General features: G+C 33.7%; 1 protein-coding gene across 12 annotated transcripts in view; it reads right to left on the reverse strand.

Moving 5' to 3' along the window:
* Positions 1 to 20,684, reverse strand: part of STAU1 (staufen double-stranded RNA binding protein 1) — a 42,643-nt gene that overhangs the window by 8,169 nt on the left and 13,790 nt on the right. For 6 of the 12 annotated variants that reach the window (XM_026697505.2, XM_087929009.1, XM_026697502.2 and 3 more), the window contains exons 4-8: positions 19,774 to 19,898; positions 17,525 to 17,681; positions 7,766 to 7,904; positions 5,579 to 5,744; positions 1,267 to 1,365 (exon numbers count right to left, since the gene is read on the reverse strand). In XM_026697505.2, coding sequence (XP_026553290.1) covers positions 1,267 to 1,365; positions 5,579 to 5,744; positions 7,766 to 7,904; positions 17,525 to 17,681; positions 19,774 to 19,898 — 686 coding nt within the window. The remainder of the gene's footprint in view (positions 1 to 1,266; positions 1,366 to 5,578; positions 5,745 to 7,765; positions 7,905 to 17,524; positions 17,682 to 19,773; positions 19,899 to 20,684) is intronic. The other 6 variants (XM_026697508.2, XM_087929014.1, XM_026697507.2 and 3 more) reach the window with 1 other exon arrangement.

The raw sequence follows: 20,684 nt of genomic DNA on the forward strand, positions 1-20,684 counted from the left end.
AGCTAAACTGAAATTTGTGGGGGAAGTATTAAGGGGCAATCAATCAGCATTCTTGATAAACAGGATATAATTGAATTTTAAAAACCTCCCTGTTTATTATAGTATCCCTCCAGATTAAAAGTCTAAACACAGATAAAATCTACACATTTAATAGCAAGGTTTTTGTTATCTTACTGTCATCGTAATAAAATTAGTCCCTTACGATGTAAATATTTTGACCAGCACAAATTTTTAATGATTTTTTTTTTTAAAAATAAAACTATACTTGGGCAGGCTTTCATACTAGCATTAAACAAATATCCTTATATTAATTCACAATGAAGAATCATATGCTATTGGTAACAGATATATTTGAATACTCTTTTATACTTTTATATTTCATGCAAACAATATCAGAAATATAGTACTGTACATTCTTAAACATGAATACATGTGACCTTTAAAAAAACTCTCATGCCAATACACTCCAACAATTGTGATCTTTAAATTCTAATGTTCAGGCCAATGGCAGCATTTGGACATCACACTAAAACATAGTTTACTGATGTGCATGAAATCAAAATGAGTCAAAGCTTCCCATCTTTTTTTTCTTTACTATTTCCACTGTCAGAAATAGAAATTCAAACTGTGGTTTCTTTAATGTCTGTTGTGGTTGATCCACAGTACAGTAAACTACTTTTGGGCATTATGTGTCAACACAGCTAATAGATTCAGCAATCATTCATAGACATCCCTTTGCCGAAAGAGATTTCTGACTTTTCCCTTACACACTTTGACACCCCCTCCCATTCACACTGCAGTCCCTTTCTCAGCTATTTCTAAAGACTTGGAGACACTTCTGGAATAATGTGGGACACACTCTAAGGATTGCAGCAAAAATCAGGAATTCCACATGCAAGTGAAAATTATCTTTGGCTCATCTTTATATTTTAACTTTGAACTAATATATTTGTATATCCTATAATTTAATGAACTCTATTAATACACAATGAAGTATTAGAACAGGATATTTGTGACATCTTTCATTCTATTCTATTCTTTATGGAATAATTTAGCTGCTGCCAGCATATTATTTCTTTTAATTATCATACCTGTAATCTATTAAGAGGGAAAACAATTTAACTATTGGACCCAGGAAAGAAACATACTCTAATACAGTTTCAAAGGTCAGTCAGATCTGACCCAAATTTATTATCCCTGTCAAATGTTTTACTGCCTTCAATATGCTAAAATAAAACCGCTTTTAGAGCAATTAACTAAACCTACCTCAAAATTCACAGGCAAGTTCCTTTTAAGTGCAATCTCAAACACTTGGCTTATTTCAGATTTATTGAGATTTTCATCATCTGGTTCTCTCCCATTTATCTAAGAGAAGAACAATTACATTGAAGAGGCACAGCTGTCATACTAGCTCACTAACAACAAGACTACTACACACAGTAGAGGGTTAGTATAGGAATGTTAAGCATGTCTTCAAAGGCAGATTAAATTGAAGGCTCAGGGATGTCTCACTAGGACTACCTAACATGCAAGTGAAGTGCCCAAAAGTTATTGTCTGAAAAATCTGTGAATATTCTGAAAGATGCAGGAATACATACAAGGAAAGGATATTTGATGTATACATGCAACAGCTTGCAGTAAGCATGTAAAAAAAAAGGCAAGAAACTTTAGTTTCAGCAGGTATTGCTTGTATTTGTATTGTTGCACAATACAATTCAGCATGTGTTATGTAAAGAAAGACCAATAAGATTTTTTTCCTGAAAATTTTACCCTTTCCCAGCTACTTTCTGAGGAACCATGCAATTATTGCTATGTATCCAAGGGGAGTTCTGAATCTGGATTGTTCTAACATTAGCCCTTTGCCCCTAACCTACAATTATATTATAAACTAATAGCAATATGGGCATTCAAAGCATATAGCTTAGAAAGGAACACACTATTATAATAAGCAAGGCCTTTTCTTTATTGTAATTGTGAAACTTTTCCAACTGTTTATTCTATACTTAAAATATTAAAAGTAACCCTATTTGGGGCAAAATCAATGCGATTTCTGAAACCTGGAAAAATGCCAAGTATTTTTTTTTTTTTTAATTTTAGCTGATTCTATATTAAGAAAAAAAAAGTATTGCTATAGCAATAGCATTTAGATCAAGGGTCTTCAAACTTGGCAAGTTTAATACTTGTGGACTTCCAACTCCCAGAATTCCTGAGCTAATATGACTAGAGGAAGAATTCTGGGAGTTGAAGTCCACAAGTCTTGAAGCTGTCAAGTTTGAAGAGCCCCGACTTAGACTTCTACACCGCTTCATAGTGCTTTGCGACACTCTTTGAGCAATTTACAAGGTCAGCATATTGTCCCCAATAATTTGGATCCTCATTTCACCCACCTTAGAAGGATGGAAGGCTGAGTCATACCCAACACACACTCTTATTTTAAAAATATAAGGAAAGAAAAAAAAATCAGATTCGTAGAATGCTTAAATTTGAGCACAATATAAACTTTACAAGTTTCCATACTTGGCAACAAGTTTATAATTAAACATGTTGAAAATCTTGCAGAATTAAAGGCAGATAATAATTCTGCGCACATCTCAAGAATTTGAACTGATAGCCATCTTCAAATTTTTTAAGTATTACACAAAATGGAACTAATTTGTGTTTTTTCAGCACAGGAAATGACTTGGACCAAGAGGTTCAAAATTCAACAAGGAAATGCTTGCGTAAACTTCAGGAAGAGTTTTCAAACAGTACAAGATATTGGGCAGTGAACAAATTATTTTAGAAATCTGTAGACTTTATTAGTAGCTTAATAGATTTCTTTCATCAGCATGAGACTAAACTAGCTTGTTTGGGACATAGCTTCCTTTTTTTAAACTCTATTTCCAAGTTTCAGAGAAATTTTAAAAAAAATTTAAGCAAGTAAAAAACTTATTGTGTATGTCATCCTAACTTTAAATGGGCAAGCTTTGCTACTGTCCAAGCTGGCAACATTAAATCTCATTAATATTGTCCAATGTGCTACATTGTATTTGAAAATATTATCACAAAGATAATTCTAAAAAGTGGGTAGTTCAAATCAATACTTAGTTTTCTAATGCGGACTACAGTGATCGATTTGACTGACTACGTCAGGGTTGAACTGTGGAATTCTTGGTGCTGTCTGAGCTTTACTGTATATTTGTAGATGTTTCATTACCCAACTAGGTTATAAAATTAGTGCACATGAGTGTGGGACTTTCTGCTTGTTTATATATAGAAACTTGCTGTGTCAGTTTTGATGGAATGTGCTTTCCTCCTTGTTCTAGCTTTTATATTAGACTGGTTTTGCCCTCTGAAACCACTAGAAATATATAGGCAAGAAAGACAAAGCCTCCTATATTTCACTTTAAAAGCCAGGAATTTTCTTTGACAAAACTCTCTTTATTCTCAATTCCTGAACAAATTTTCCATTGCAAGTTAAACACCTGGCATTTAAACAAATCCATGCATATTTGTATATATTTCAGTAATACTGGCAAATAAGATGCTTGAGAGAATAATTATTTGTTCAAGCAATTCTGAATAAGAGAGATCATGAGAGAAAGTCAGGTTATGACACAAAGGTAACAGATGTTTTGTGTCAGCTATTTTTATGGTGTCCACTTAAAATCAAATCAAGCAAGCTTCTGCTCATATATCAAAGAACTTTAAGTCTAATTAAAATCATACAACGCATACAAACACGTTGTTCAGGCTGCTCATAGTAAGCAGCTATATGCTACACATGCTCTTCCACTTACAGCAGCAAAACAATATTGCTATGCCATGCAATGGTACACATCACAAGCTCAACCTCCTCTCTTTCAAATTAGTTTCATGCAAAATAGCTTCATACAGGATGAAGGGGATCATCAAGAAAGCCAGAGCAAACAGCAATTCTTTAGAATTATACAGCTACAAGGCAATAATGACGTGGGTAGACAAAAGAAAAAACAAGTAGGATTGATGCTATTTAGAAAGAGTCTGTATACGCATAGCTTTTCATACAGAGGATGCTTTGAATACAGAAGTGTAAAGTTTGCAGATTTTGATCTTTTGAGTTTAGAGGAGTTTGATAGCAATGTTAGACAAGCACCCTACCAAAGAACCTGTAGAACTGCTATCAACCAGCATTACTAGCTATAATAAGAAGTCCTGTGGTACCTTAGCTTAACAAAAATAAGTTTCTAGAGATCACAGGCCATGAAGAGCACTTTTCATATAGGATAGTACTCATGCATCTGATGAAGTGTACTGTTATTCACAAAACTAATGTAAAAATGAAGGTTGTTAAACTTCAAGGTGCCACAACACGTTTTATATGCTGCAAGAAGACTAATATCTCTCTAAAAACTAGTACTAGGCTAAACAGGCAGCTTCTTAAAGTACACCAAATTAATCAATTATACATCAATCGCCTTTCACAAATGCATGTGGATAGTACCAAATAATTCAGTTCTGCTGCAAACGGGTTACATTTTTTTCCTGTAAACTAAAATATAGAGCTCAAATAAATATTGGAATTTGTGGTGCAGCTTAACTGTTGATAATTACAGGAGGATTCATACCAGACAATTAAAAAAGAGACCTTATTAATAACTTTTGACTAGCACTGCATGAAATAGAACTATAGAATTCTTTGCTGCTATGGTATTACTTAAATATATTCCCTGTGAGAAAGTAGCTTATTTCGGCAATGCTTTATGACCTACCAACATACTGTATTGAATGGGATTGCTAGGCAACTTTTTTGCCACCAATGTTACCCACTGATTAGGATAATTGGTAAGGTACTGGTTTCACTGTTACTAAGTTTTGGTAAAGTGCATCATAAGCTAGCCACAGAAGTTCAGAAACAAAATGTGATTTTATTGAGTGAACTCATCAAACTGCAATTTTTTTGAATAAATAATAAACAAATGTAACTTAACACAGTATGTAAATCCAGGCACTAAGCTACAAGTAACCAAGAGAGAATGTTTCAACACTGGGCAATGTAAAAGCCTATGAATACTGAAAAACAGATTCATGCTAAGCCAGCAGTGTTTCCTATCCTGCCAGTTTATAATCAATTCTCATTATTACTCTCCCTGACTAGCTACACACTAGAATGGATTACACATCCATACTGAATGTACTACTTTTATCCTTTAAGCTGCCTTGGAAAACCACTGAGTCCTAACATGCAGCTTAAAAGTATTTTAAGCAAACAAAATTATAGTTTTTGTTTATTGTAAAATGTCTGTAGTAAAATGATTTCTATTTGCTGACATGTTGATTCTCCTGCAATCAGCTCACATGTCTCTCAGATGCTGTAACAGCAAATAACAGATTTATTTTTGATTAGCTAGAAGTACATGATGGATTCACTATAGCTAAACTGGGAAAGCCACCACAGGAACAGGATCAATGCCCCCAAAACAAAGTGCATATAGGTCTTAAAATATCAATGCCACAGCGTTTGCACAAATTTAAACAGAACAACACTCTCATTTTCAACAAACTTCAAAGCATAATCAAAAGTTTTGAATGGACTTGGATAATGCTCCAGACATACTACCTCTGGTTTCTCAGGCAGGGGCTCGTTTTGCAGGATTTTCAGTGCTTTAGCAGCTGCATCGTGCTTAGCAGCCTGTCGTGTTCTACCTTTCCCATGAAACTGCTGTCCCCCTATAGAAAGCTCTACTTGATAGAGCCATGGTCCTACAGGAAATGGATAGAAGTACCTAAAAATAGAAAGATTTTACATTTCAGATTTCCAGTCCACATGAAGTTACTCTGCCACGAAATAAAGTTTAAGAGCTTACAATAAAAGCCAATACTGAACCAAATGCACAATGGTTGGCCTTGACATATTTGAATGATATACTACAGCACACACTGTTCATCAGATCAGCCAAACTGGTTCTCTTCAGAAGCATAAAAGAATGGCAGCTCAAAGAATTCCCAACCAATTTGGACAAGGGTTGCGCCTTTGGAGGATACTTAGTTCAACATTGTATAATTACAGAATTGTCTACATATAAAGCTAGTAACGCAAACATCATGAACCCAGCCCAAACATATTTTCTTCATGTCTTTAATACAATCCCTGTCTGATTTTGGTGTATAACCAGTGATTCCCCCAAAATATGGGTGAAATCCATATAATTATTCCAAAACTTGCATTCAATATTGAATTTAGTTTGTAGGTTTGCTTTCTATAGTAAAGAGAGGATTTGCTGCAAGAACCTGTTCTCCTTCAAGCCATCCTCACAGTGAAGGAAAAAAGTACTTCTGAAATTATAATCTGAAAAAAAAACTGTACTGCCTGGCTTCAGAACTCACAATGTGATAAAAAAAGAAGCACTTATAAAACCCATGGGTAATAATCACACTAAAACCTAACATTCAGGACTGTAATGTAGCTACTAAAGCTAGAGAAAGGCCAATCTAGCAGAAAGACATGTGTGAATACATTTGCACAAAAATGTGTTTCATCCACAAAAGTGGGCATCTAATGGCTTGCCCATGACTCAAGTCAAATTTAGTGTAACATGCTATATAACTGCATTAGTTGACAGACTGTTTCTGGGTTCAATTCACTGGTTGACAATTTGCTTCTTATAACAACATATAAAGTTTGGAATGGGGCTGAGTCATCTAAAGGATCCCCTTTTCCCGGTTACGGGTCCCGTCTATCAAAGAGTGCTATCTGATAGGACCCAGAGCACCCACTCTTTGGAACATCATCCCCACCAAAGGTTAGACTGGCTCCAACCCTGCTGGCCTTCTGAAAGGCATTAAAGACATCATTTTGTTGAACTGCCGCGGCATCCACTTTCTTTGTTTACTTGTTCATTTGTTTGCCGCCCACTTGCTTCAAGACAACTCTGGGTGGCTTTATAAACATTAAGCTTACTGATGTAAACTTACCAACATTAAACTTACTAATACATGCCCAGCACCCTCTTGTTACTTTGAATTATTTAAGATTCATTTTTAATCCTAGCATTTTTGCTAGAACATTTATTCTGGTACAAGGTGGAAAATGCCAAACAGTTTCTCTGAATAAATAGGGAGAAGAGACAATATTCTGAATTGGTAAACAGATGGACAGATGATTTTTAAAAAGCTTAGGATTTTAAATGTGTTAACTAGTTCTCACTGGAGAGAGCAAGCCTATTGCCCAGGACAACAAGTGACAAGCATCAATGCTGGTGGAAGAGGGTATATTATTCTTTTTAGAACACTGCAAAGCAGGAGGCGCTGTTCAACAATATAACACATGCTTTGCCCACTAAGAACTGTTCACAAATAACAAAGAGTACAGGTTTTTTCCACCCATATTCTGTTATCTTAATATAGTTTGGCTCTCAGATTTATTTATTTATTTATTTATTTTGCATTTCCTATTCCAAAAGGAGGGGGGAAAACTATGCCAGTTCAATCATCCACCTATTATCATATTTATGCTTGGAAAAGTTGCACCATTAATTTGTGAAGGTAAATTACAGTGCTTTACCAGTGACTTCATTGTATGAATTGGAGTGTATTTCAATAGCTTTACATTAAGTAGACATTTGGTTAATTCATACATAAAACTTGCTGTTTCTGGAAACACTGGAACATAATCACTTTGAAACAAGATGAGCAGCAAATAAATTTTGTAATAAAAATAAATAAATTTAAAATAAATTATTCAGAAGCAAAACTGTTTTGGGTAACGCAGGATTTCACTATATAAAAGTGCTGAGGTATGACCTACCGTGGGGGATAAGCACTGCCTCTCATATTGTAGTTGTAGGTGGATCTCATCTCTGTGTAAGGATCTATAGGCTTGTACATAGGTTTCTTTCCCAGTTTCATACAAAGCGCATTCAGCTCCACTGTGGGGGTTACACTATCTAAAACAAAGACAGAGCAAGAGTTAAAAAGTAAAACTCTTTAGTTTCATGCAATGCTGAGAACACTTAATCTGAGGGGGCTTTTGGGGGTAGGGGGAGAAGAACAAGATTCCTATGTAAAATGACAGACAGCAACTATATTGCAAGTCTTAATGTAAACTTGCTAAGGGAAGGTACTTGTTTTAATTAAAAAGTGTTAATGGAGGAGGGCGGAGCTGGCGTCGCGATGATACGGCATACGATCTTGGAGGTCTGAGATCGCTGCCGATATCTTTGCTCCTGGACGGTCCAAGTGGTTCTAAACCGTCCCGAAGAGAGGGTGAATGTAAAGAGCGCATCCTGTCGATCCCAGGGATATTGCAAAGTCCCTGGTAGATCCAGGAGAAGCTCTTTTTGCCAGCAGCAAAGAGGCAGCCATTAAAGCTGCTGAAGTTGGGACAGCTCCGAAATGAAAGAGAACGAGAGAGAAAGTGTGCCGGTTTGGTGAGAACTTTTCTTTATTTAGAGATTTGAGAGGACACCCTAAGGGAAAGAAAGAATCTGTAAAAGTTTTCTGACAGAAGTGAATAAGCGGTGATTTTAAACAGGAATGTCAAAGTAATATTTTTAATTTTTTTTCTTATTGCTGATGATCCTATATTTCGAAACTGAACGGTTTTTTCCTTTTTTTTAATCTACTCTTTGCTTTCCCCTTTTTGATTTTATAATATATTAAGCCAGAGGCTCCCTTTTAGTCTTTTTTTTTTTTTAAAATATTTTCTTCCTTTTTTAACTAATTCTTATTATACTCTGCCAGAAAAGGAGGGGGAAAGTAGAAGCTAAAGAAACTTTGTAACACTGTCAACTAGAGGCTTGGAAGTAACTCTACTTTTCCTTTGACCAGACGAAACTGAGAAAGAATTGAGACTTTTTTCCAAGGACACTTGCTTGTTTGATAAGATAGAGAGAAGAGCATGGGAGAGTATTATTGCAGGTGCTCTTCTGGGTTTCTATCAACAGCTGGAGTCTGGTGTTGAAACCTAGGGGAAAAAAGGTGATATGTTTTTGGAGAAGAGTTATAATAAGAGCCTTGGATAATTAAACAAAGTGCAGTGTGCTCTTTTTACATTTTCTAAGTTGTGCTATCCCTCCTCACTAGCTTTATTTTATTTCATTTTATCTTTTTTTTTTTTTGCAATAGCTATTTGGATCTTTGGCTTTGTTGGAGCTTGTCTTTGTTTTTCTTTGGAAGTCCAATCTCTATGCTTGCCTTTTATGTTAAGGGGAAAGGTTTAGTATTAATGTTTCCTTTTTTTTAAGGGAATAGCCTTTTTTTCTCCTTTCCTAGTATTTTTGTTTTTTCATCTACCTTTCTGGTTTATTTTTATGTACTCTTTTCTATTTGAGACCTCTCAGTTGGATTAAGGTGTTGAAGAACCTGAAGAATTTTTCCTTTCCTTTTCTTTTTTCAAGCCTTTTTCTTCATCTAACCACGGATTGGATTAAGGTATACAAGAACCTGAAGAAATTTTGTCCTCTTTTTCTTTTGTTTTTTTCTTCTTCTTTTTTTATCATTACTATTTGGCTTCTTTTTTCTACTATTTTTACTTCAAACTACAATTGGTTATTTCACAATTGGATTAAGGTTTAGAAGAACCTGAAGACTTTGAATTGCTTAAAATGAGTAGGAAACTAACAGCTCCTGGTTCTTCAACTTCTATTTCCTCCTCTCCACCATCTGGAGGACACCGTTCAATACAGACAATGTTAAAGCAAGAAAAAGAACAAGAAAAAGTGGCTCTGCAGATGATTATGCAAGGAATTCAAAATATTCAAGCAAGATCAGAGAATATTGAAAAGAGAATAAAGAACATTGAACAAAGAACAGAGAGCATTGAACAAAGAACAGGGAAAACAGATGAAAAAGTAGAGAACATCCAACAAATGAGGTTGAAGTATGATGAGAGACTCCAAAAAATTGAAGAAGATAAACAAAGAGAGAAGAAGACTGGAGATATTGATAATAGATTAACGGTGGTTGAACAGGATAAAAGTGCTATGTTGAGATGGGAGATGGATAGATCAGAATTCTATCTTAGATTCCAAAACGTAGAGGAAGAAAAAGGACAAAACTTAGCTGAGATAATGATAGAAATTCTGGCTGAAGCTTTGGAAATAACACAAGAGAAGATGATGGATGGAATAGATGAGGCTTATTGAGTTTTCACAAGATATGCGATGAGAAATAGCTTACCAAGAGAAGTTCACATTAGATTTACAAAGAAAGCCATTAAAATGCAAATATTGCAAGTGGCAAAAGAGAAAACATTGAAATATAAAGAGAAGGAGATTATGGTTTTGAAACAAATACCCAGAAGAGTGAGAGAGATGAGAAGAGAATACCGATTCCTGACTAAAATGCTACTTTAAAAAGAGGTGAATTATAGATGGCTGATTCCAGAAGGTTTAATGTTCACATGGCAAGAACAGAGACATAGAATTGACTCAATTGAAAAAGCGGAATTATTGTATACAGAATTTTTTGGAGGGAAAGAGGAAGAGGTAGAGAAAGAAATCTCACTAATTGAATTCCAAGAGGACTGCCAAATGGCGATTGAAAAAGAAGGTGTAGTAGGTGGAAAGGTGGAAGCCAAAGAACAACGTGAACTAAGATCTATGAGAGCTACTAAACCTAACTACAAAATATAACCATGGAAGAGAAAAAACTGATTACAATTAATATAAATGGACTTAACTCAGACGTTAAACGAAGGAAAACCTTTCAAAAATTAGAGAAATTAAAATTTGATATAATTTGTCTACAAGAAGTACATATTAAAAAACAATACGAACAATTGTTGATACAGCCAAAACTAGGGAAAATATTTACTTCCTTGACACAATGTGAGAAAAGAGGAGTGGTTTTATATATTAAAAAGACCATCCCAGCAAAATTGATTTATACCGATGATGACGGAAGAATATTAATGGTGGAAATAATGGACAATAATACGAAAACACTCCTGGTTGCAATCTATGCCCCGAATGACAAACAAGGAGAATTCTACAAAAAATTACATATGAAAATAATTGAACTGGACAATGCTAATATAGTTATGATGGGAGATGTTAATGGAATTGTAGACAATAAACTGGACTACACAACACAGAAAACAATAAAGCACAATAGACTCTCCCTAAATCTTTTTTTAAAATGGTAGATGAAATAAACTTAAAAGATACATGGAGAGAAAGAAATGCCAAAACTAAACAATACACCTATTCAAATAGATACTTATCATGGTCCAGAATAGATATGATATGGATGTCAACAGAATTAATAACTAATATTCAAGAAATAAATACTGAAACAAGTACTTGGGCAGATCACAATCCAATGACAATTAAATGGAAAGAACAAAAAAGAAGATCTAGATGGACGTTAAATAATACTATTTTAAAGGAAAAAGACTTCACACAGTGGATGGAGAAAGAATTGGCTTTTTTCTTTAGAGAAAACAAAAAAGAAGATACATCAATTCAGAATGTATGGGATACAATGAAGGCATATGTTAGAGCAGCTATCTCAAACTCAATTTACCTGGGGGCTGCTGGAGGCAGAGTCTGGGTGAGGCTGGGCCGCATAAGGGATTCCACAAAAAAGTTGTTAAAAAAATATCCTCAAATGCCGCACTAATATACTTTCATATCATAGTGGGGGCCACAGGATATCGTCCTGCGGGCCGCAATTGGCCCGCGGGCCACGAGAATGAGACCTCTGTGTTAGAGGCTTGCTAATAGACTATACAAGGAAAAGAAATACTATGAAAAGATTAGCCTCTAAGGCCTTAGAGGATGAGTATAAAAGACTTGAAAAAGAGCTACAGAAAATGCCACAGAAAAAGGACATCAAGCTAAAAATGGATATAGTTAAACATAAAATGGGTCAAATAGAAAAAGAAGAATTAGCGCAGAAAATTAGAGGTGCTAAACGGAACTACTTTGAAGACGCAAACAAACCAGGTAGATGGTTAGCATACAAATTGAGAAAGGAGAAAGAATCAAGGAAAATATTGCAATTAACAGATGACCAAGGCCAAGTTTGCTATGGTAGTAAAGAGAAGAAAGAAATCATTCGAGACTTCTGTGGGAAACTATATATGCAAGAGAATATTGATGAGGAAAGAGTTAAACAGTACTTACAGAATGCTAATTTACCTCAGATACCTAAAGAGATTGAAACAATGTTAGAAAGCAATATAACGATGATGGAGTTAACTGAAGCACTCAAGAAGCAAAATAATGGAAAGGCACCAGGCCCAGATGGACTTCCGGCAGAATTTTACAAAACATTACAAGAATCATTAAATCTTCCATTGCTAGAAGTTATGAAGTTATATTAAAGAAGATACCTAAATCATGGTCAGAAGCCTATATTACACTTATTCCAAAAGAGGAGGCCGATCCATTACAAATTAAGAACTATAGACCTATTTCTCTACTAAATGTAGATAATAAAATCTTTGCTTCAATATTGGCAGAAAGACTTTAAAAATATCTAAATAATTTTATTCATCCTGATCAAAATGGATTTCTGCCAAAGAGGCAAATTAAAGATAATATGAGAGTAATCTTGGACACCTTGGAATACTACGAGGCACATCCTGAAAAACCAATGGCTCTGATATTTCTAGATGCACAGAAGGCATTTGATAATGTGAATTGGAGATTCATGTTATTACTGCTGGAACAGATGGGCTTCGCTAGGAAATTTATTCAAGCAATAGAAGCTATATACTATAAGCAAACGGCAAAGGTAATGATAGAGGGAGAACTGACAGACTCTATCAGTATAAGAAAAGGAACAAGACAAGGGTGCCCACTATCACCTTTGTTGTTTGTGTTAACTTTGGAAGTGCTAAACAGAAATCTTAGAGATGAAAAGAATATAAAAGGAATGAAAATCAAAAAGGAAGAATTTAAGCTGCAAGCATTTGCAGATGATCTGGTTTTCATCTGAGAAGACCCTCTAGAATCAGCACCAAAATTGATAGAAAAGATAGAGACACGTGGAAAGGTGGCTGGTTTGAAAATAAATAAAGATAAGACAAAGATCTTGACAAAGAATATGCTATTAAGACAAAAGGAAGAACTGGCAGACCTACTGAAAATTCAGGTCACGAATAAGATCAAGTACTTGGGGATATATTTGACAGCAAGATGTACACTAAAAGAAAATAATTATATCAAACTTAAACAGCAGATAGCGCTAGATCTGGCCATGAAATGGAAAAATTTACAATTGTCACTAATAGGGAGAATTTCAACAATCAAGATGAATATATTACCCAGAATTTTATATTTGTTTCAAACAATTCCAATTAGGCTTGGAAAAGATTACTTTGAAGATTTAAATAAAATTGTGTTGAAATATATATGGCAAGGTAAGAAAGCGAGAATAAAGTTAAAACTTTTGCAAGATGCTAGAATTAGAGGAGGATTTGGTTTGCCTAATTGGGAGTTGTATTATCAAGCTACAAATCTGGGTGGGTTAAGGAATGTGGGTTAAGGAATGAATAACACTAAGAAATACTAGATTGTTGACATTAGAAGGACATGATTTGTTGTTGGGGTGGCATGCTTTTTTATGGTATAAAGGAACTAAAACACAGGGGTATTTTAGAAGACATTATACACGGGAGTCTCTGTGGTTAAACTGGGAGAAGATTAAAAGACAATGTTATTTGAAAATTCCAGTCTGGCTATTGACTATTGAAGCATTTTCTTATCCTATAATATACAAAAAGGAACAAACAGTTAGATATGGTGAAATATTGAACGAAAAGGGTGAACTCAAATCTATACAAAAACTAGAGGAACAAGGTATAAAGATGAATTGGTTTTCATATGCGCAAATACATTCAAGATATGATAAAGATTCCAAAATGGAAGGTTTCTATGATAAATTGACTGATTTAGATAAGATTTTGATAGGTACTGATGAAAAGGTGATTAAAAAATTGTATGGATATTTGTTAGAAATTAAATTAGAAGAAGAACAAGTTAAAGAAACTATGATTGCTTGGAGGAAGAATTTTGGATATGGGATTGATTTAGAGAAATGGCAAAAATTGTGCTCTCAAAATTATAAAATGACAATGTCAACAGCATATAAAGAAAATTTGTATAAGATGTTTTACAGGTGGCATTTTCCCCCGACAAGAATAGCAAGAATGTTCAAGAATAAATCCGAAAAATGTTGGAAATGTCATCAGACACCTGGCTCATATTACCATATGTGATGGACTTGTGTGGATGCTAAAAAACACTGGACTAAAATCTACATGTGGTTGGAAAAAATGACAAAAAACATATAGAGTTGAAACCAGAGATATTTTTATTGGGAATTTTACCTGAAATATATAGTAAAGACTTGAAATATCTGATTGTAAATGTATTAACAGCGGCTAGGATTGTATTTGCCAAAAACTGGAAAAATGAGAAAACACCATCACAGGAGGAAATCATTAAGAAAATATTGGAATGTGCTGAAATGAGTAGATTGACATTTGAAATTAGAGAACAAGAGGATAAACAATTTTATAAAATCTGGGATCTATTCTATCAATGGTTAGACAATAAAATATAGTAAGGAAATATGTAGACTCTTAGAAAAAAATAAATATATAAACATGTATTTCTTTCTTATTATATCTACAAAATGATTTTAGGATAGATTTGGGATGATAATATGAACTGTTATAAAACAAACTAAGTAAATTATGATTATCTTGTAAAACATGAATGAATAAAAGTATAGTCAAATGATTGATTAATAATGATACTAAGGTATTTAATTTTTGATTGAAAATACGAGATTATATGCAATGTAATTGTAATTGAAGACTACGAAATGGAAGCACAAAACAATCTGTAAACCAACTGGCACACTGTATGTATACATATGGAAGATGGCTTGATGTTTTTATGTTTTGTTTGTTTGTTTGTTTTTAAAAACCAATAAAAACTTAAATAAAAAAAGTATTAATGGAAATGATATGTGAAGACATTCTTCCTATAGCATATAGGTTACCTGATATTTGCAAACAGTATTCAAATACAAGCATTTAATTAGAAAGTCTTGAACTGCATAGGCAGGGGAAAAAGTACAGCAGATATTGAAAGTTATATATTACCAAGAAAGTTTGCATTATGTATGCTTGATCAAACACAAATGCTTTTTTTCACTTGACTGAGTATAAACATGTGCCCCCTTTAGCTTGCACTTAGCTTTGGCATAATAGCCAACCATTTCTTATATACATATTATGACAATGTTTGCAAATCACAATTCCACATAAACCTAAAGACTAATAAGTAGGTTTCCTCCAAGGACATTAGTGTTTTCTTAGGCATGTACTTTTGCTGCAGCCTAGTACATATTTCTGAAAACTCAAATGGAAAAAACACCTGGGAATAAATGAGACTGTAGCAAGAACAGAGCATATAAATGAAGTTCTCTAATTGCTACCTAAGATTTAAAACCCACATTGAGAGGCTCACTGGATTATTTTGCCCTGATAAAATACCAACGTTCTATTGTGAAAGCATTATAGAATTACCAAAAAAAGCAAGAGTTCAAGGCTGAAGTTCGCAACAAATCATTAAAAAGCCCATCTATACAACAGCTTTACAGCAAAGCATTAACAATAGTAATCAAGTAATATGCAATATTTTAGGATAAAGAATTAAGAGTAAGGATGAACAGGAAGCAGGCTTACATTCAAAAATGTTCAGTGTTCCCAGAATACGTTCTCCTGGGTACTTCAAACAGTATTTTTTCTTATTTTATAGCCCAAAACTGTTTAAAGCAAAACAGGAAAAGAGAGAAGCAGCCAGATAGGGAAGGAGACAACTGCAGAGTTAATTGAAAATAGATCAGCCTTAATGGGCATGTGTAGGGACAACAGAAGGGAAAAAACTATTTTATCCTAAGGTCAGCGTCCAAAAATTATATAATCAGCCCTGTAAATCTAAGGAGGCTTTCAAAAATCAATTGTTAAAGGAATATAAAGGTAGCCCTCACTTAATGACCACAGTTGAGACCAGCATCTCTGTTATTAAGTAACACACTCATTAAGCAAAACATCACTTGAGCACAATGTGTTTACAATGTCACATGTCACATTAACTCTGCTTGTTGGAAAACCAACTGTGGAGTGCACAAGCGATGATCATTGACTATACAGATGCTGGGACAGCTGTAAATGTGAGAAAGGGTCATAAAGTTGCGTTTTCAGTGCTGTGTAACTGAAGAATTGCTAAACAGTGCAGTACTTTAGTGAAGTCTATTTGTATATGGTTGTGGGAAAAATAGGAGACAAGGGCATTAGGTATGTTTGACTTACATAAAAACGGCAGGATAAAATAACGATTCCTTTAATGTGAAACTGAAAAACCCACAACATCCCTAAAAGAGCTCTTTGTAGTTTAGCCTAAGTTTTCAAGATCAGCTACTTCATGTTCTTAAACACTGCTTTGTGATTTCAAGGAAAGCAAAGACAATTTATGAAAAACAAATTCTGCAGCCATTTCTAAACTTGGCATTACAACCAACAACCATAACAGGCAAAGCCACACTATAAATGATCTAATTTTCAAGTTGGTAAAAGAACACATCATGCTATATACCTTAATAACTCTGGCAGTAATGGGCTAGACTTAAAAAAATTATCAGATTATTCAATCAAGCAAAATGTTCCCCTTAAAACTCTTACGTTTCTGATATTTGCTGGTTGTGATTTAAACATGCACAGTCACATGCACTGATATTTAAATCTAAATTGATTTGCAACTCTCAACCTAGAATGGGTCAACTCAAATAGAGGTCTGGCCATTATTTTTTCATATGAAAGAGTTTCTATCTATTTAAACAGACTTGAAAATTATCAGTGATCATGAATAAGTTTACTATTATTTTTGTTATGTTGTAAAAAGATATTGCCTTGATTACATTTCAAAATAGGATCAAGTAAGATACTGAATCATTCAGTGGTGGAAAGTCATACATTTGAATACTACACTATTTTTATTTAGGAGTATTTGCTGTTTAGCAAACCTATGTGGAAAAGTATCATTTATATCATTCCAAATGTTCAGTTTAATATAGTCTATCATAATCAGTAATTTTTAAAAAAATTATCTTTTTTTTAAAGAATAAATTGGCTAATATGTGATCTGCTTCTGGAGTCAAATGCTAAATCAATCAATGGATAGAGGAATTCTTGTTAATGGAATTTTACATTTGTAAATGAAAAATCAATGTGATAATTTCCAAAGTTGAATATTTATATCTGTTAAACAGGAAATTCATTTTCACATAGTATGAGTTCAGTTCTATATAGCAATTACCACACTTTAATTTATCATATACATCTCTCTTCTTTTAAGCCAAGTCATACTAAAATGCAAAGAAAAAAGAAAAAAATATGGCAAGAATACTGTCTATTTTCTTAAAACACGTCAATAAAGCACAAGATTATACCTTAATTGAAAAGCAAGGGCAAAATTCTCAAGTTCTGGCAATAATCTATATCTCACTGTAATTTCTACCTTTCTTATGACAGCAGCTCATACTGTACCTGGATTCTTTCCTTCATTGCGAGATGGGCGAGCTGTAGGTTTAGGAAATCTTGTCCCGTCCAAAGCTTTGGCAGCAGCTGCATGTTGAGCTTTCTTAATACTAGTTCCTTCAGCTTCCCAGTGCTGGTCCCCAAGAGTCAGCTGCACTGTAAACACCTAGAAATGAAAAGTAAGCTTTAACTTTCACTGCCTGGTCATGTATACATAATATGTATATGGTGTTCAAATATAAAGGCTAAAAGTTGTAACATCCACATATCGTTAGTATAGTATATAGCACACTGATAATTTAACTCTAAAGCTCAGCATTGCTATATAGAGTATGTATAAGCTTCTTAGCAAAACTGGACAAATCCCATCTACTTTTTAATAAAAGCCTTATTTTTTTGTCTATGGGTTTCATCTCCCCAACTGTCTTTTATTTTTGAAAGGTAAAAAATTATTAAATACATGCACGATCTGGGATCTATTTTGTAACTAACATCTCAAAGTATGTTAGGGCTACCTCTTTAATTTAACCTCATTTGCTATGCTACAATAATTCAGTGGGTATTTTGTTTATATAATTTTGTACTACTATACATAAGCAAAATAAAAGAAACAAGTGGAAAGCAACATAAAGATGGGCTAAAACATGTAACAGATTTATAGTTAATTGTATTATAAATGTTTTTATGTTGATAAGCTGTATAAAGTTACAATGAAAATGTGAAATACTATAAAACAGTAATTATACAAGGAACATTAAAGCTAGTTTTGCATAGTGGTTAAGGCATCAGGCTAGAAACCTGGAAACCTCAGGTTTGTCACTTTTTGTCACTGTAGAAAGTAGGCAATGGCAAACCACTTCCCCAAAATTTTGCCAAGAAAACTGCAGGGATATCCAGTTACCAGGAGTTAAAAATTGACTCAAAAGCACAAAATAAACAGAAGGCACATAGTATCCTTCTATTTTTAACTATGAGCTCAACATTTCAAATTAGTTCCACTGTTACCAAGGGGGGTCCATTTTTCTGGATACCCTCCTTGGAAGGCCTAACTATAATGCCATTTTGCAATTTGAATTTTCAAATATTTGTTAGGTTAATTGTATGGGCTTTGAAATTTAGAAAGCTACAAAAAAAAAAAAGCTTTAAAAAATCCAGCCAACTAGGCACATCTTTATCCTCACTTTAAACTAAATTTGCAGACTTTGTGAAGTAGCAGCTGCCCAAATTTCTATCGTTAGGAATTTCCAGAGTTTCAGAAACTGCCACTGAAAAAGCTCTGTTAACTAGATTTAAATAAACAAACTTAACGTTAAAGGTATCAAAGGCCATACAACCTTTAAAGATTATAACTAGCACATACTACAGCACTGCAGTTACTACAATATGTAATATTGGTGTTCATTCACTTTACTTCTATTTCACTACTAGAATTTCATATGAGGCCAAAGCGTAACAGTTTACCCTAAGGTGACTGGTTTTGAGAAAAGTCCACATTGTTCATTGAGCTGTATCAATGTAGAAGCTATTTTTCTTTTTTAAAAAAATTTGTTAAAAGTTTATAAATAGGAATAACACAAAAAAACTAGAAAAATAAGATACACCGTGAAATAAAGTGGATAAACAAATCAGACACATAAAAATAACATATTTATGTTAAATAACATACACCATTCAAAATGTGTAATATTATAAAATATTTCATAACGATGTTTTTAACAAAGCCTATATGCCCATTAAACTTTAAGCTAGAAACAGTTAATGCATTAGATATCATTAAAAAAGAAAAACTATACTTATCTTAGCATGGGATACTAGGTGGTTTTGAAAAAGGTGATAGAAAATCACAACAGTAATTAATTCTATTACAAGTTCAGTTTAATTTTTCAAAGCATCTCATTTGCAATGTATTACCTGAAACCATTCTTGGATTACAATTTTACACATGAAACTATGCCAATTCAAAATCTGAGCTTTCTGATGTATGGTTTATATTTTAATTTGATTTATAATTTCCAGTTTTGACTTAATATATTGCAATGGGATGTGTTTAAAAACTAAACTGGGCTGGTAGTAGAATTAATTACTGTTGTGATTTTCTATCACTTTGTTTAAAAACCCATAGGATCTCAAACTAATATAGCTGTACCACAGATTATACGTAAACTTTCTGTATGTCTCTTTCACATACACACATAAAGCCTCTTTATCGAAGAGATCTTCTCCCTTTTGCTAAATACATGATCATCAAACAATTTTACCTTCGAGTGAGCTGGACCCTGCTCACTCAAAAGCTTATATTCAGGCTGAATCTTGTTGAAACGGGCTAACTCATTCACAAGACACATGGGTGTTTTCTCTTTGGGGTTTGCCATGTTAGAAGAAACTGAAAGGTAAGATAAAGCGTTACAGTTTGTAATAATCTCTCCAATAAAACTAAAGAACTGCCTAGCCTCTTAGTGATATGATGTAAACTTAAGAAAATGAAATGTGACGAATATTGCATGAGCCTTCAATTATTAAAACATATATCAAATGCCAACTGCATTTGATTTCCTTAACTACTGAAAAGTTAATTGATGATTCACTCTAGACAAATTAGATGCCAAGATAGAATTAAGCTTGAAAGCAATATTTAAGATCAGTGAGTATTGCTATTACAAATTCTGGCAACAGAAATAACAATTAATTTGTTTGGCAAGAAAATAAGCTATGCATCTACAGCCTTAATTTGATGATTAGAGGCTATGTAATTTATATTTGATTGAAATATTATTACAATATTCATAATAAAACCTGCCATTGGAGCTGCTCTCACCCCAAGAATTCACTTGTCTTTACTGTTGTCTAAATTATTTTTAAATACTTTTAAAAAATTGCCAATTTCAGTTCTTATTTTTCAGTCTATCCCAATACTTCCTTTAAAGAGACTTTTTTGTGCATTACTCCAAGTAGAGCATTATTATTATGTCACCTAATTTCATCCCAATTAGGATTTAAGCCAAAGCATAAATTTCAGAGAATAACAAGGAGATTCAAGTCACAAATGCATGATGTTTTTGTCCTCTGATCTACAGTATTCTGAGATTAGAATCATATAACCGGAAACAGCTTACAGGCTTCCTGATTTGCAGCTCTAATTGCAAGAAAGCTGGTAATGTACAGCAAGACT

Source organism: Pseudonaja textilis, chromosome 3, assembly GCF_049901715.1.
Source record: "Pseudonaja textilis isolate UNSWEBS1 chromosome 3, rPseTex1.2, whole genome shotgun sequence".
In the NCBI taxonomy this organism is placed as follows: Eukaryota; Metazoa; Chordata; class Lepidosauria; order Squamata; family Elapidae; genus Pseudonaja; species Pseudonaja textilis.